The sequence below is a fragment of the Dermochelys coriacea genome, chromosome 1 (genome assembly GCF_009764565.3).
Source record: "Dermochelys coriacea isolate rDerCor1 chromosome 1, rDerCor1.pri.v4, whole genome shotgun sequence".
In the NCBI taxonomy this organism is placed as follows: Eukaryota; Metazoa; Chordata; order Testudines; family Dermochelyidae; genus Dermochelys; species Dermochelys coriacea.
The window spans coordinates 281,124,645-281,139,641 of NC_050068.2; the positions used below are offsets into that span (position 1 = coordinate 281,124,645).

The 14,997-nt window shown below is 38.8% G+C and overlaps 1 protein-coding gene across 7 annotated transcripts in view; it reads right to left on the reverse strand.

Annotated features, from left to right (window-relative positions):
* SYT1 (synaptotagmin 1) overlaps window positions 1-14,997 on the reverse strand; it is a 531,232-nt gene that overhangs the window by 134,808 nt on the left and 381,427 nt on the right. For all 7 annotated transcript variants that reach the window (XM_038386677.1, XM_038386681.2, XM_038386675.1 and 4 more), the window contains one exon: window positions 6,315-6,499. In XM_038386677.1, coding sequence (XP_038242605.1) covers window positions 6,315-6,499 — 185 coding nt within the window. The remainder of the gene's footprint in view (window positions 1-6,314; window positions 6,500-14,997) is intronic.

Consider the following 14,997-nt stretch of genomic DNA (forward strand, 5'->3'; position numbering starts at 1 on the left):
GACAAAGTTAGCTGATGATACTAAATTACTCAAGATAATTAAGTCCAAAGCTGACTGCAAAGAATTACAAAGGGATTTCACAAACTGGGTGACAAAATGGAAGATGAAATTCAAGGTTGGTAAGTGCAAAGTAATGCACATTGGAAAACATAATCCTAACTATACATACAAAGTGGTGGGTTCTAAATTAGCTGTTACCATTCAAGAAAGATCTTGGAGTCACTGTGGATAGTTCTCTGAAAATATCTGCTAAATGTGCAGCAACAGTTAAAAAAGCCAACAGGAATCATTCAGAAAGGGATAGATAAGATAGAAAATATCATAATTGTGGCAAATTGCTAGCACTACTGTGATGGGTCTCACACTTTCTCTTCTTGGGGAGGGTTCAGGGCACCATTTCTCACCCCTGAACTGGGGTATTAACTGCCCCAATAGTGACCTAGAGAAGGGGAGTGAAGCGGGAGGGACCCGGGCCCACCCTCTCCTCCAGGTCCCATCCCAGGGGCCCTAGGGATAGCAGTAAGCTGCTTGAACTAGTGGTTCCTTCCCCTGGACTACTTCCCTCTCCTGCCCTTCAAATTGTGGAACTTCCTGCCCTCCCTCTGCACAAACCAGGTGTCTCTTTACCTAGGGTCTTGGTCTTCTTAGTCCATCACAGCACTTCTCCAAACTCTCCTCCGCTTCCCTCCAAACTGCTCTCTGCTCCAACACCAATCCACTCTGCTTCAACTCCTTTCCTTGTCTGAGTGAAGCAGGGGTGGGGGGGTTATTAGGTGACTGGCTTTAGGTGCTCTAATTGGCTTCAGGTGCTTTAATTAATCTATAGCAAACTTTCTTCCCTCTACAGGGAGCAAGGCTCCCTTCTAACACTCTTCTGCTGCCCTCTGGCCATGCTGTATCACACACTATATACATTTGTGATATGCCCACACCTTGAATACTGTATGCAGTTCTGGTTGCCCCATCCCTAAAGAGTATACTAGAATTGGAAAAGGTACAGATAAGAGAAAGAAAAATGATCCAGGTTATGGAATGAATTCCATACAAAAAGCCATGAAAGATGGGGATTGTTCAGCTTTGAAAAGAGATAATGAAGCGGAGAGACAACAGAGGTCAATAAAATCGTGGATGGTTTGTGGAGAAAGTGAATAGGGAAGGGTTATTTACCCCTTCAAGTAACACAAGAACTAACGATCACCTAATGAAATTAATCGGCAGCAGGTTTAACACCTACATAAGGAAGTATCTCATAAAATGCACTATCAACTGTGGAATTCATTGCCAATGGACGTTGTGAAGGCTAAAAATATAACTGGGTTAAAAAATTATATAAGTTCATTTAGGATAGGTCCATCATTCCCTCTGAAGCATCTAGCACTGTCCACTGTCGAAAGACAGGATACTGGGCAAGATGAACCATTGGCCTGACAAAGTATGGCCATTCTTATGTTCTTAAGCGATTTACCCATGGTCACACAGGGAGTCAATGGCAGGACTGGGGATGGAATCCATACAGCCTGATTTCTAATCTCCTGCTTTAGCTAATACACAAACTCCTCCCAAGATAAAAATCTCTCACAAATAGCAGTGTTTCAGCCTGATGCAATTAGAAATGTCTGAGATATTAAATCTCCTTCTCCACAAATGCTCTGTGACCCAATAAAAGGTGCAGAACATCACAGCAATTATTGTCCAAGAAACAGGGCTGAATTTTTGATAATTTTTCAGTGCCACTGTTCATCACAGAAGTGATTAAGTCTATTCCTTTCCCAAAGGCTGAGTGTAAGCAAGAAATTTGCTGTACCAATGCATTAAATTCAGACCCATTAAATCAGCAGCTATTATAGTGTCTCTAGAGCTGGATGTTTTTCTACAGCTAAAAAAAAACTGCAGGAGAAAATTATGGGAGATTGGTAGAGACTGGAAAATAGGTAGAAACTGATAAACTGCAGCACAGAAAACTGTGAAAGGGATATCTTTAAAAAACGCTGGACTCAGTCTGCATCCAGGTTCACCAGTGTACTTCTGGAATTACACCACTGAAATCAATCTGGCGTGGAGTAGACTTTGGCTGACAGCTTGAAGTGTACTCACTGTATTAAGACTATAAAATAATGAAAATAAAGCAATAGCATGAGATACTGATTATTTTAGCACCAGTAGAAAGAGACCATTGTTTTGGTGTTTTTGAATATTTTTTTGTTTTAGTCTAGATTTGATACAGTGAAAATGCATATTAAAAAGAAATAAAAGTAGTCAATTTCTTTTTTGTACATATCAATTTTAAACTTGAGCTTTCTAGTACATTTTGACTTAATATATTTTAAGTATGGAGAAAATGACAACCTCTTATCCCACAAAAAAAATCAATTTAGTTCAGCCTTTTGATGTGTCAAAGCTATGTATAAATCTTAGCTGAGGAGCCACAGCTGTTAGGAGACTAAATATATCAAAGCTTTAGATTAGGCGTGTCCAAATAGCAAAATAAACCTACCGCAAGTGACAATCCAGAACAGTCATGAGACACAACATAGATAAGGATGACATAGAAGGAAGAAATAAAAATTAAAATATCCACACACAAACATTAGTAAAAACCATGGAGAAAAGACCTTTTTCACAGATAATATATTCTTTATTCACCTCCTTTACACAAGAAAGGTCTGATCCTGCAACCTTTACTCATGCAATTGGTTCTGCTGGAGCAGATAGCTCTACTTGCATGAATAAGAATTACTCTCATGAGTAAGGGTTTCAAGATCAGGACCCTAATCTGTACTTTAACTATTCTTCCTCTTCATAGCAACATTTATTCAAAATATCATATTAAAATTATGTTAAGGAAAAAGAACATGCTGAAAAATGATGCATCTATCTGAATACTGGATATTACAGTGTCTAACAGTTACCAGTGCTAAGGCTAAAGTTCTGACACTGCAATCAGATCTACTAGCATGGACCCCAATGACCATGCAGAGCCTCATTGGCTTCAGGGCCGCTACAGCAGGATCAGGGCCTAGAGTCAGTGGAATGTTATTGGTTTTAATGACTATTTATTGGAAGAAAAAAAAAAGAAGTTACTTTGAGGGCCCAATCCTTTAGCTCTATCAAGTGGAATAATTCCCAGTGAAGTTAATGGGACTTCTGCATGCACTATGGGCTGGAACTTGCAGGCTGCTTATTGCCTACCAAGAGATATTGAGCACTTTATTGAAATCAAAGGGAGCTGAAGGCACTGTGTTGAATCCAGGAGGTGAGCAGAACTTTGCAGGTTAGGGCCTAATGACTACAGGATCAAGCCTTTGTGCTTAAGCAACATTTCAGATTTCTGGCACCATACATGGCCAATTCAACAATTCTTTCCAGGTGGATTAGAGTAGACCTTTTTCATATCTACTTGTCTGTTTGCTTTAAAATGTATCTCCTTGATATCTCGGAAGTACTCTCTTTGTAACCGAGACGCTAAAATGATTACCTTCTGAAATATATTACATTAAATTTAGCAGTACACTGTCTTTGTGTGCTAAAACCTGCAGTGTTGATTCAAGAATAAATCATTAACCGATTGTGCTTACACTGAAAAACAAATACTGCAAATATGGTCAAGGTTTTCCAGATTAGGAATTAAAGTTGATAGGAGCTGCTAGGTACTCAGGGTTTATGAAAATAAGGCCACTGATTTAGATGTCTAAATATGGACCTAAGAGCTTAACTTTAGCAACCCATTTCTGAAAATGTTGGCAAGCAAGGCCAATTGGTGGAAACTGTGATAGCGCCACTGGCCTCAATGGATATGACAATATCCACCATGTGAGGATCCAACCCTATATGTTCAGTGGTGCATAAATTTATTAACAGACCACTGCTTAAATTCTAAATCTATGGACACATTTGTTTTACAATAAATATAAAGACCATTTGAAGATGTTAAGTTCTATATGACATGAAACTCTATGCTTTTTGCAAAGTTCTGATTATCTCTGTGACAATGAATTAGTAACTGGAATTTGACCTTTCTTTTCCTCCAAAGAGGGACTGTGTCTCAAACTCATCATTAACTATTAAGCACAATTTTATATTTTAAATACATGTCAATGCTAGAGTCATTGGTCATTTATCCAGGTCATAACAAGTATAATAAACAACACTTAATAATATACTATAAGTACAAGAACAGTCTTATATGATATAGAACAAATCTCAGATATCTACTAACACAGATATCTACTACTTGTCCTACAAAGAAATGTTAGGTTTGTTTTCATTAGTATCATTTGATAGCACACAAACAAATACAATGCATTTTATCCCCAATATACTCAAACAGTATTTTCAAATTATTTTTGCTTCCATGGGTAAAAGTTTGCTAAAGTTGGCCAGGACGAACTCAGCAGTTAATTAACTGCTTTTTCAGACAATTTCTCAGAGGGAAATACCTCACAATTACTTAATATTAATAAACTAGAACAAATTCTATCGCTCAAACACAGGGAGTCCAAGAATACCTCCTCAAAGTGCCTGAATCAAGACAGTATAAGAAATTTCTTTCACATTTATCATATTAAGTAAAACAAAATTCTCATTAGACTTTTGTAAGGGAGGATCCAACTTTTCTGTTCAGTAATATTCTGAGCTTCACCTCATTGATCCCTTTAACTGTGGAATTTAACATATTTTGTGGGACTTCTGATGACAGGAAACTATATACAGTGGTCACCATTAAAATGTTGATCCATACAGTCTTAAGGTAATGAGCTTTCCCCACAATATTACTTACTAATTATAGGGAATGCCTCTAATATCTTGGTAAAGCTACTTGCTTTCAAATGGTGTGTCAACATTTCAGCGCTAGCCACTGTAAATGAAGAGTCCATTTTCAGTTATGTGCAAACTGTGCCTCTAAATTTAGTCAATGGGTCTGCAAATGTAAGGAGTAAGGAAATATTAAAGAGCTCTCTGACTTGATACTGCATGCTGTAAAGGGTCTGATCCTGCTGCTGCTGAAGTCAACTGTGGAACTTCCACTGACTCCAGTGGTGCAGGATTAGATCCCAAGTGCACAAAGAGTGCCTTTGGATTCTAATCTTCCCCATGCAAAAATCTTAATTATTTGCAGAAGTGAAGCTGAAGCACCTACTCCAGCTGAAAAGGTTTCATGCTGCAGTTCCTTAATTCTTCTGAATATACAGTTGAAAAATATACTCCTGTGTGTCCTTAGCTGCTGAAATACTTCCAAATGATCTACACAACAGTGTGATTTTGTCCGCACTCATCAACCCTAGCACTAATTGGATAACTAGTGAACATGGTTTTGTTTGTATTTTGCCACCCTGTGTATTTACCATACATCTGAACTCTTTACTATCCCATCCCACAAGAGAACCAACACTGTGGAATTTTCCTCTGGTCAAAATCAGTCTTCTTCCAGATCAATGCTAATCTATTCTGTGGCTCCAAGGGAACATTGGATTAGATGCAGGTCCTGCAACCTTCCAGTTAGTGCCCAAGTATAGAACCTCTCTCACACAAAATAGGTCGGAAGCAAGTGTTTCTCTGCTGTTCTCAAATTAATGTTGCGCAAACAGCAGCATGATGATCTGTCCCTAAGCCATTCCCTGGCTCTCAGCTAAAACTATATTCCGTCACCTTTAATCTCCTTCTCTCCCCCACATATATAACTCTGCCTTCATCCCCCTGTCCAATTTTCTTTTATTGTTTCCTTTTCTCATCCCTTTCCCCTGTTCTTTTGCATCTCTTCCACCATTCTTCTGCTGCACTTTGCTTTTGGTCTTTCTCTAGGTAAGCTTCTGTTTTTGTGCAGCAAGAGCTTTAGTAGCCCAGGTCCACACTTGCATGTCATTTAGTCTCACAAGAACTTGATTAGTACCCCAGTCATCCAAACATGGGTTCTCTCTACCTCACTATTGCACCTGGTCCTAATAAAATTCCTATATAAATATGGCTGTAAGACTCTCCCACAGCTATATTTTTGAGACCACCATTTTCTCAAAAAACCTCTCTCCTATATGGACCAATTGCAGTATTCCTCCTCTCATTATGAGAGAAGTTAACTGGCTGCCTTGAAAGCATTGACTAGTGCTGCCATCAGTAGCATACACCAGTGCATGTAGAGTTGGCATCCTTCAATGGCCACCAGGGGGTTACTAACTGAAACTCCAATGCAAACATTGGACAGCTGGTCTCCACTACACAGCACCACTATCCAACCATTGAGCAATACCATAAATAGATAAATGCTAGAAGACTTAACACTTTAAACATAAACATTGTCCAAGAACAGGAGGCTACTTTACCTGGTCTTTCATGGTCTTCCCTAAATCTTTAACATCTTTCATATTAATAGCGTTCTTCCCTCCCTTTTCCTTTCCCTTCTTCTTGTTCTTCTTTTTGAACAAACATTTCTTACAGAGACAAAAGCAGCAGGTAAGGATTAATAGGACTGCAACTATGGCTATGGCTATTAAGGCCCAAGGTGGCACTGGAAGAGAAAAAGAAACACACACAAAGTGGCACACTGTTAGTACATTTAAATGTAAAAACCAACAGATTTCATTTGTAGCCAAACTTTTAATCAACCTTTTGAGCAAGTATCTAAAAATATTGTGTTGAATTTGTATATTTCCCTCAATTGAATATTTACACAGAGAACATTAATATAACAAAGCATTATCTACATACTTGGAAATAAACAAAAAAGAATGTAACTTGCAGTTTAGATTAATCAGCAGGAATAATTTGATTTGTCTAATGTACTCACAAGGTACGCATGTAGCAAAAATTTAAAAACCACCTTTAAAATGTTAATCATGTTTAGATGAAATTGTTTACTTCTCTCTGTATAATCATTCTTGTAACCCACCTGGCATCATGGCCTGGTAAACCAACCTAGCTTGAAGTCATGTGGCTCTGACTGGGGACTTGCCTCCAACAGAGCTTAGGTAAAGAAGTGCCTCTGATCCACACAGTCAATTTTAATGAGCAGCATTTCTCCACTGTTTTATTTGACAGACTCGTGGGCTACTCATAGATGCAGGTCAAGGTTATCAGTAAACAATGACCAAGGTCAGAGGACTGTTCAATCAGGCATCTATGCTGATAACCATCAAGTCCTTCTGATAATGGCAATGTTTCAGTGTACGTCTATGTTTTCAATGAAGTCTTATAAAGAAAAAAAACATGTCTGTTTATTTTATTCATTCAGTCCAAGCTTCTGGACCCTGTTGTAATACAAACAAATAATACATAATAAAAATAATGATGATGAATTGGTCTTGCAAAAAATCAAGAGAATTATGAGAATTATCTTCACATAAGTAAACTTTAATATGACCTCTTCTGATTACCATACTTTTCATTGACATACATGACAAAAATACATAACGTGATAAACAACGGGGTTTTAAAGAGGAGAATAATTTTTGTGTCTTGAAATGTATTCTGCCTATCAGATCTGCACGGTATTCTCTCAACTCAACACATAAAAATCTCTAAAATTACACAGGGCACAACAAAAGTGGTAATCGAATTTGACATCAGAGAATCACAAAAGGAAAGCGGACAGTGAAAATACAGAAAAATTAATTGCTTAAAGCAGCCAAGTAGAGTGGAAAGCATGATTACTGGAAGTTGAACTAGAGACTGCCACTTCAAAAGGGAATTAAAGTTTTAGTGAGCAGCTTCCTTATTTGTACTATTTATTTTTCACACTGCTTTAGTGATAGATATAAAAAGACTGTAGGAGACATGTTTGAAATAGTTAAATAATAAATTCCATAACACTTTATGTGCCTCCAAATGTTCATTTTATGTAGTTGCCATAAAAGAGATGTTGCACAGGATGTAGAATAAATGTGAACTGATTATCAAAGAAATGAATGTTAACAGATACAGTGAGCAGATTAGCAGCTGTTTAAGAGAAATATTTTACGGAGGTGGCAGTAGCAATTCCATAGTTAAGACTGCATTGAGATCTGCACTTATTGCAAGACTAAAATCTCCATTTCATGCTTTAACAATTGAATTTTGTTTTCAAATTTCAGCACAATATTTTAGAGGGAAATTAACTTTTCTATGTCATTTATTTTTTTTGTAAAGTATTTACTAACTCTTCCAGAAGAAACCATTTAAAAATGCATCCTTTGGGAAAGTTTACCTTATTTTCCTTATGTTTCATTGGGTTCCTCTATTATTTACCCCCACCCCCACCCTACCAACCCAGAGTCCTCATACATTCCAAATATCACATGTAAACACAGTCTACAACAGAGGTATAGGCCACTTTTAACATCTGAAATCAAACACAAAGTGCTAGTCTCCTTACTCAGTATCATCTAATTGAGTTATGCCAAGATTAACCAAAGGAATTGCTCAGATCCAGCAGCTGTTTCTGTTTTCCAGTGCTGCCAACTTGCTCCACCAGCTGTGCTTTGCACATACTTCCAGAGATGTGGGGAGGCTGGCTGGCAACAGGAGGTATGAAGATGGACTCCAGAAGAAATAGGGGACTCTGTGGCGGGGAAGCCATGGGAGGAAAGGGAGGATATGGAGCAGCAAACAGAATATACCCCGGGTGGGGGACACAAGGGATTGAGACTTGAGGTGGGCAGGATGGGGGTTAGCCTGGATGTGCACATTGCATGGGAAGAAAGACAATATGAGAGGAGGGTGTCTGTGGCAGTCAGGTGCCTCCATGCTGAAACCATGTTGAATGAAGGGACCCTCTGGCACTGCTGCCCAGAGTAATGAGGCAGCAGCACCATCACGAGTTCTTCAAGCACTGCTGCCTTGACACACAGATCCTCAGCTCCTTTGTTAAACTGTTTACTGTTTATTTTAATCCACTTGTAATTAATTGCAGCAATAACTCTTGTTATAATTAAATCACGAACAAATGACTCCAATGCTCAAAGAGATACAGAATTTTTAATTGATCTCTTCAAAGAAGACACTTCCCAGTTCTTTTTGTTAAAGCAAATACATGTATAAAGGAAGGAAGCTTTTAAGGCTGTCCAAGCTCTGGAGACTTTCAAAAAGGCTTCAACAGCCAAATCTTCAGGAAAAGAAAGGAAAAAAACCCCAAACCAGACAGACTGTAAAGAATATTTTCTTCTATATGAGTGCACAATCTCTGTCAAGAAGATTGCTCATCACAATACTGCTACTGGCAGAGAGCACTCAGCCTTGTATTACTGGCACTGAATGTACAAATGAGGTTTAACATAAGTAAAATTTCAACTGTATAGGTTTTGAAACAGAACCAGGTGTTTGTTTTCAAAATGTTTCATAGAAATTTTATTTAAAACTTTCTGAATAGAATGAATCATGCTACATGATAAAGCCAAGATTTTCAAAGGAGACTAGTGATGTCGAGTGCTTCCATTTTTTGTGTGCCCCAACTTCTGATACCTTAAAGGGGCTTGATTTTCAGAAAGAGCTGAGCCTCTGAAAATCAGGCTCCTTTAAGATGTCTCAAGTTGGGCATACCAGAACAGAGGCACTCTAAATCACTTGTCACTTTTGCAAATGTATGCCTATAGCCGTTAATTTTCTGACATACCGAATATGAAGAATGAGGGAGATATCTGTATTAATTTTATGAAGTTTATAATCTGTGGATTTGGTAGTTATTGTGGGGTGGCTAACTTTATGGAACCCTAAAGGTTAATTCCAGCTGGCGTCTGGCAAAGACTCTAATTCAATGGACAATACATTGCTGGATGGCAATCTCAGACTACCTCTGAAGAAATGTGAGATCAGATTCAGGTGCACTGCTCAAAGCCCCAGGAGATCTAGGGGCAGGGACTCTTGAAAAAAATAATCATTGAATGGTTGAAAAGAATAAAAAGGCAGTCTGTGACTTGAGGGAGACACATTGACTGGTGGGTCAGACATCAGAAAGGCAGGAGCAGTAGGAAGTACAGCCTGTCTCACCCAGCCCCAATGGTGTATGTGTGTGTGCCTGAAACAAGCAGGAATAATATATCGTTGCAAGGAAAGGCTAAAGTTTAAGTAAGATAATATACATGTAGGCTTTTCATTGTTATCTTCCCTACCTGATATGTTCTTGTGGACAAATACCTAATACTTGTTTTGAAGAAGCTGTCCTGAATCACTGCAATTTCATACTTCTCACATGCTTTTGGAAAGAAGTCTATAACAGGGGCCAAACCCAGATGGACCCACTGAAGGTAGGCCTGACATTCCAGTGAGACAATCTAAAACTATTAAATGCCAGGGAGGACAATAGATCCCAGAGAAAGAGGCAACATGAGGGAAGAAGAAAGCTACATATCAGCATCAAAGTACTAATGTTGGTGTACACTGCATAGATAGAGTTCCTCCTACTAAGCAACTCAAAAATGCCTTAATAAATGTGAATATCTATAATAGCTTGTTTGGAAATCTTCAACACTGATTTTGACAGGTTCTAATTCAGGGCATGCACCTCTGGCTTTCAATGCTCCCCAGTTGAATGAATCTGTATTTTTATAAGAACATTTGCAATAACTGTGGCATCAGGCTTGTCATAATTCTCAGACATGTATTACCCTCCTGGTGTTGGATAATTTACAGACAACTACAAGGTGACCAGAAGTCAAATAAGTTTTATGTTTTGAACTGTATCACCCTAACACAGACATGTATGAATATGCATATAGGAACAGAGCTTGATGACTAGTTTGCTTCAACTATAATGAATTATTTTGGAATAATCAAAAGCAAAGTAGTACTTAATTTAGCACATTAGTTGCTGCTACCTCAGTAGAGCAGAAGTTTTATGCTTGGGTTCAGTTTGTGAAATGCTCATATTTTCCAGTTTACTTTTGTAAGTCCTACTGACTTATGCCCGTCTTATATTATACAGCCTAGCAACACACACTCAGGGTAGGATAGGAAAGAAAGAGATAATTGCCAATAGACACAAATTACCATATTTGCCAACATTTACAATTGATCAGAAGGGACAATTTTGTTAAGGCTTTTAGTTTGATTTAAATTGAAATTTTGGAATCTGTCTTTGGAAACCGATTTGAAAATACCCCTGGAAATTTCCTGGGTTTTAGAGGATCAAAAAAATGTTTTAACAACTAAATGATAAAAAAAAATGTAATCCTACTTTTGTATGCAGATGGAATTCTGTAGCAGAACAGCTTGACACTGGTAAAATATATTCTAATTAAATTAAATTAAATACACACCAAATCCTGGGCCCCCAAATTCCCTTACTTATATACATTAAACAGAGATCGCTCTCTCCAAACCCTAAGTTTCCTAGCCAAATCAGACAGGTTGGTATGTTCATTCAATACTAGGAGAAAAAATTCTCCTCCCTTGGAGGGAGCTTGGATGTTTGGAAGGAGAAAGGCTGGGGAAAAAAAGATGGAGAGACTGGAGTAAGGAAGTATCAGGGATTGCAGAAAACAGCAGAAAAAAAGGAAAAATTGTATAAAGGACTAGTGCTTGGAAATCACCCAAGGACACAACAAGGAAGACCCAGTTAAGTCTGGGATAAAAGTCAAGCCACAAAAAAGAGAGAAGTGGGAGAGGGAAAGAAAAAGAAAGGAACAAAGAGGAAAAGCAAAAAACAGCATATGTAATATTAACATTCCTAAATTTAGTTTATTTATGTGAGCTCAAGGGCTCTAGGTGCTGTTCAGTTATTATAAGAAGTGGGGGTGAGGGAGGAAGGCACAAAACCCACCAAAACAAAAATAACAACTACCCACCAAACACCCATACCAGTAAGCATCTCCCCTTCCTCCATCCAGTCTTTAACATCAGGGAAAAGCCTGGTGCCTTAAAGCTTAAAAACAAGGAAGAGGGAAAGAAAGAACAGTGCTTTTTGGACCAAGAGGGTGAACTGAATTCCAAAATTAAGGGCCCCTTATCAAGAAGGCCCTGTCAGTATACCACTCCTATTTAAGCTAGGGGAATAGTAGCTAAATCCCCATAGCTGATGGCAACTGCCATGGTATACTATAGGGAAACAGGTGGTTTTAGGATTGCCAATTTTGGTTGGATGTATTCCTGGAGGTTTCATCACATGACATAATTTTAAATTAAAGATTAATTTTTAATTCCTGGAGACTCCAGGACAATCCTGGAGGGTTGGCACTTGGAAAGGGTAGATGGTCTCTAAGGCAGTCAGAAACCAAACTGTTTAGGAATTTATTGATCAAAATCACCATCTCAGCTAGAAATCATGCTCTCTGAGAGACATACTACCTGGTAAGCAGGCAGCTGCAATTTCCAAATGTTTTGAAGGTGTAATCCCACGTGAAGCACAATGAAGCATTCAAACTGTAGTGGCAAAAGCATGGATAACTCTGACAACTTTCACATATGAAAAAAAGGTTGCAAGCTTCTTGCCAGGCGCTGATGTTGGAAAACAGCTGCTCTCTGTGCATCCATCCACAAGAAGTTGGGCATTGAAAACCTCCAGATTGCACATCTGAGTAACAAACCCCGGTTTTATTATTAGGAAGTACTGTGTAGATGTACTGGTACTTTTTTGTCTAGTCTTTTCTATAATATGCTCTAGACTTACTCCTGCTATTTACTTCAGATGGTGCCAAAACAGAAAAGAAAGGGCAGATTCACAGCTGCTCAACAGTTCCTTTACAGCTCAGGAGGTATTAAAACAATCTCCCAAAATCCACATCCACCAAAGTAATCTGCAACACAGGTGAAAGAGGATGAGACTGAGGCTGGCTGAAGAACATATGCTCTGGGAATCCACCCTGGAATGTAAAGGGTGGGAGAGAATACCACAGCTCACTAAGGAGGCTGTATGCAGGTTACCAGAAAACACAAATATAAATACTGGCGTGCACTAGTTAGAATACCAGAATACACTGGGAAGGCGTGAAGCACCTGTCTATCATATCAATACAGTTTAAATATTAATACTCACTACTTGCACACATATTTTTTCCCAGACACAGTTACATATGCTGCATGGCTCTGTGAGCACACTTTGCATATGGCATTCACACTTCACTCCCATTTTCACTTCCTTACTTCTATCTTAGATTCTCTATATGGCTCTGCTTAGTGCTTACTATAATGTGTGTTTATCTCCTGCCTACCACTAGAGGGAACCAGGACAAAGCATCTTAATGAAATGGAATGATGCTGACATTTCCAACCCCTCTGTCTATTGTTTGAGCATTCAAAGTGCTATTGCAGAAGGCAGTCTCCATGAATAGCTTCTGGAAATTACTGAAGCTGTAACTGAGCTAAGAGATATGTGTTATGACAGCAAAACTTCCCTCCATGCAAAATAGTGTGACATGAAAGTGTGGCTGATCAGATGGGTTTCACTTGTTGAATATGCTGCTACCTAAACTGTTTGTTAGCTCTTATCCTGCACAATCACTCACGCTTTGTATTGCTGAACATTCCAAACTTGGCAAATGAACTGACCTGCAGTCTAGCAGGCACAGAGGAGCTGCAGCCTGGTATCTGGCAGCGTTAAACAGGACTATACACCTAGCCAAGACACTTGGAATGCTGGCTGGAGCAGACCTGCCTACCTTGCCCTTCAAATGCCTGAGGCCAAATGTGCATAAAGTAGATGCTAATTTACATAAATATGCTTTACAGACTATTGGAAATGCAGTTACACAATTGGAAAATGCAATTTTTAAAATTAGCTCATCTTCAGGGCAGATGGTAGGCTTCTCTTCTCTAGAGAAACATCAGGCCAACACCCCATCTTCCTCTGTATGGCTGAGTCTTTTTTCCTTTCTCCTTGTCACCAGTTCCCCCCCTCCACATTTGTTTATCCCCCCCCAAGATCTCTCTGCCTATCCCCTCTCACCTGCTCCTTTTGACCCATCCTTTCTGAGAGACTCTACAGAATCAAGAAAGGCAGAGGGGTTTCCAAATCTCTTCTTTGCCAACAGGCCCCTAGCGCACTCCCTGCATGTATAGCAACTGGGCCAGGGAAGGAGGTGAGTCTCTGAGCCTGATGCTTCCTGCCTGTCTAGCAGTTAGTGGGGAATGCACCGTAGCTGTGGCCATAAAATCTTTAGAATAAAACAAAACAAAATGAAATGATCTGGATGACTTCCAAAAAAGCCAAAGGCAGCAGGGGCATGTTGCACAGCTGGAGAAGAGTGCAGAAAGCAGGAGCCTCCAGCCAAAAGTTGAACAGGAGGCAGCTCTGCTGCAGGGTTTCAGGAAAGGTGCATTTGCAAACATACGGTGATGCCAGGTAACTTGCCAATGGAGGACAACAAGGCAATTCAAGGAGCTAATATTCAGCACTAAAAAACCGTAGAAGCTTGAGACAGCATTTTCAATCATGTTGTGGACAATGGTATTTTGTGGTTAAAGAGCATTTCACTTTTCCTGTGACATTTACTGTATGTTACACTTCAAGCTTTGATCAATAATCTTGAGGAAGAAAAAAAAAAAGAAGAACTCAGACATCTGCCTATGATTTTAGGTTGGGATTTTCAAGGCAGCTAAGAAAGTTTAGTAATATTAACCCCCAGCATCCAAAAATCCAGAGTCAGGCCTCAATAATTCATTACATTGGCTTAAAAATTATGAGATATTTCAAAATAATATTTTTATTTGTCTTCTGAGTTTTTGATCTTGATTTGGGTCATATTTTCAATGTTTGTTTTGCAGGCTGGAAATATACTTCATTTTTTCAAATAAAAGCTGATATTCTAACTTACCACAAGAATCCAGGAGTTGGGACTTCAAGAAACCACATAACATTGTGTGAATCAGCAGTCTTAGGAGTTAGGTGCCCAACTCCCAGGGAAAGTCATTGCTTCGAATTATTGATGTTCAACATGAATTTAGAAGACCTCAAAACAAGAATGATGACTCAGTGTTAACTTCATCAAGCATAGTACAGAGGAATATTAAGTTTTGTTGCTTGTGTTATATTGTTTTAGATTAACGCGCTTTTCATCAATAGACTTTACAAAGGAGGTCAGTATCATTAGCCCCATTTCA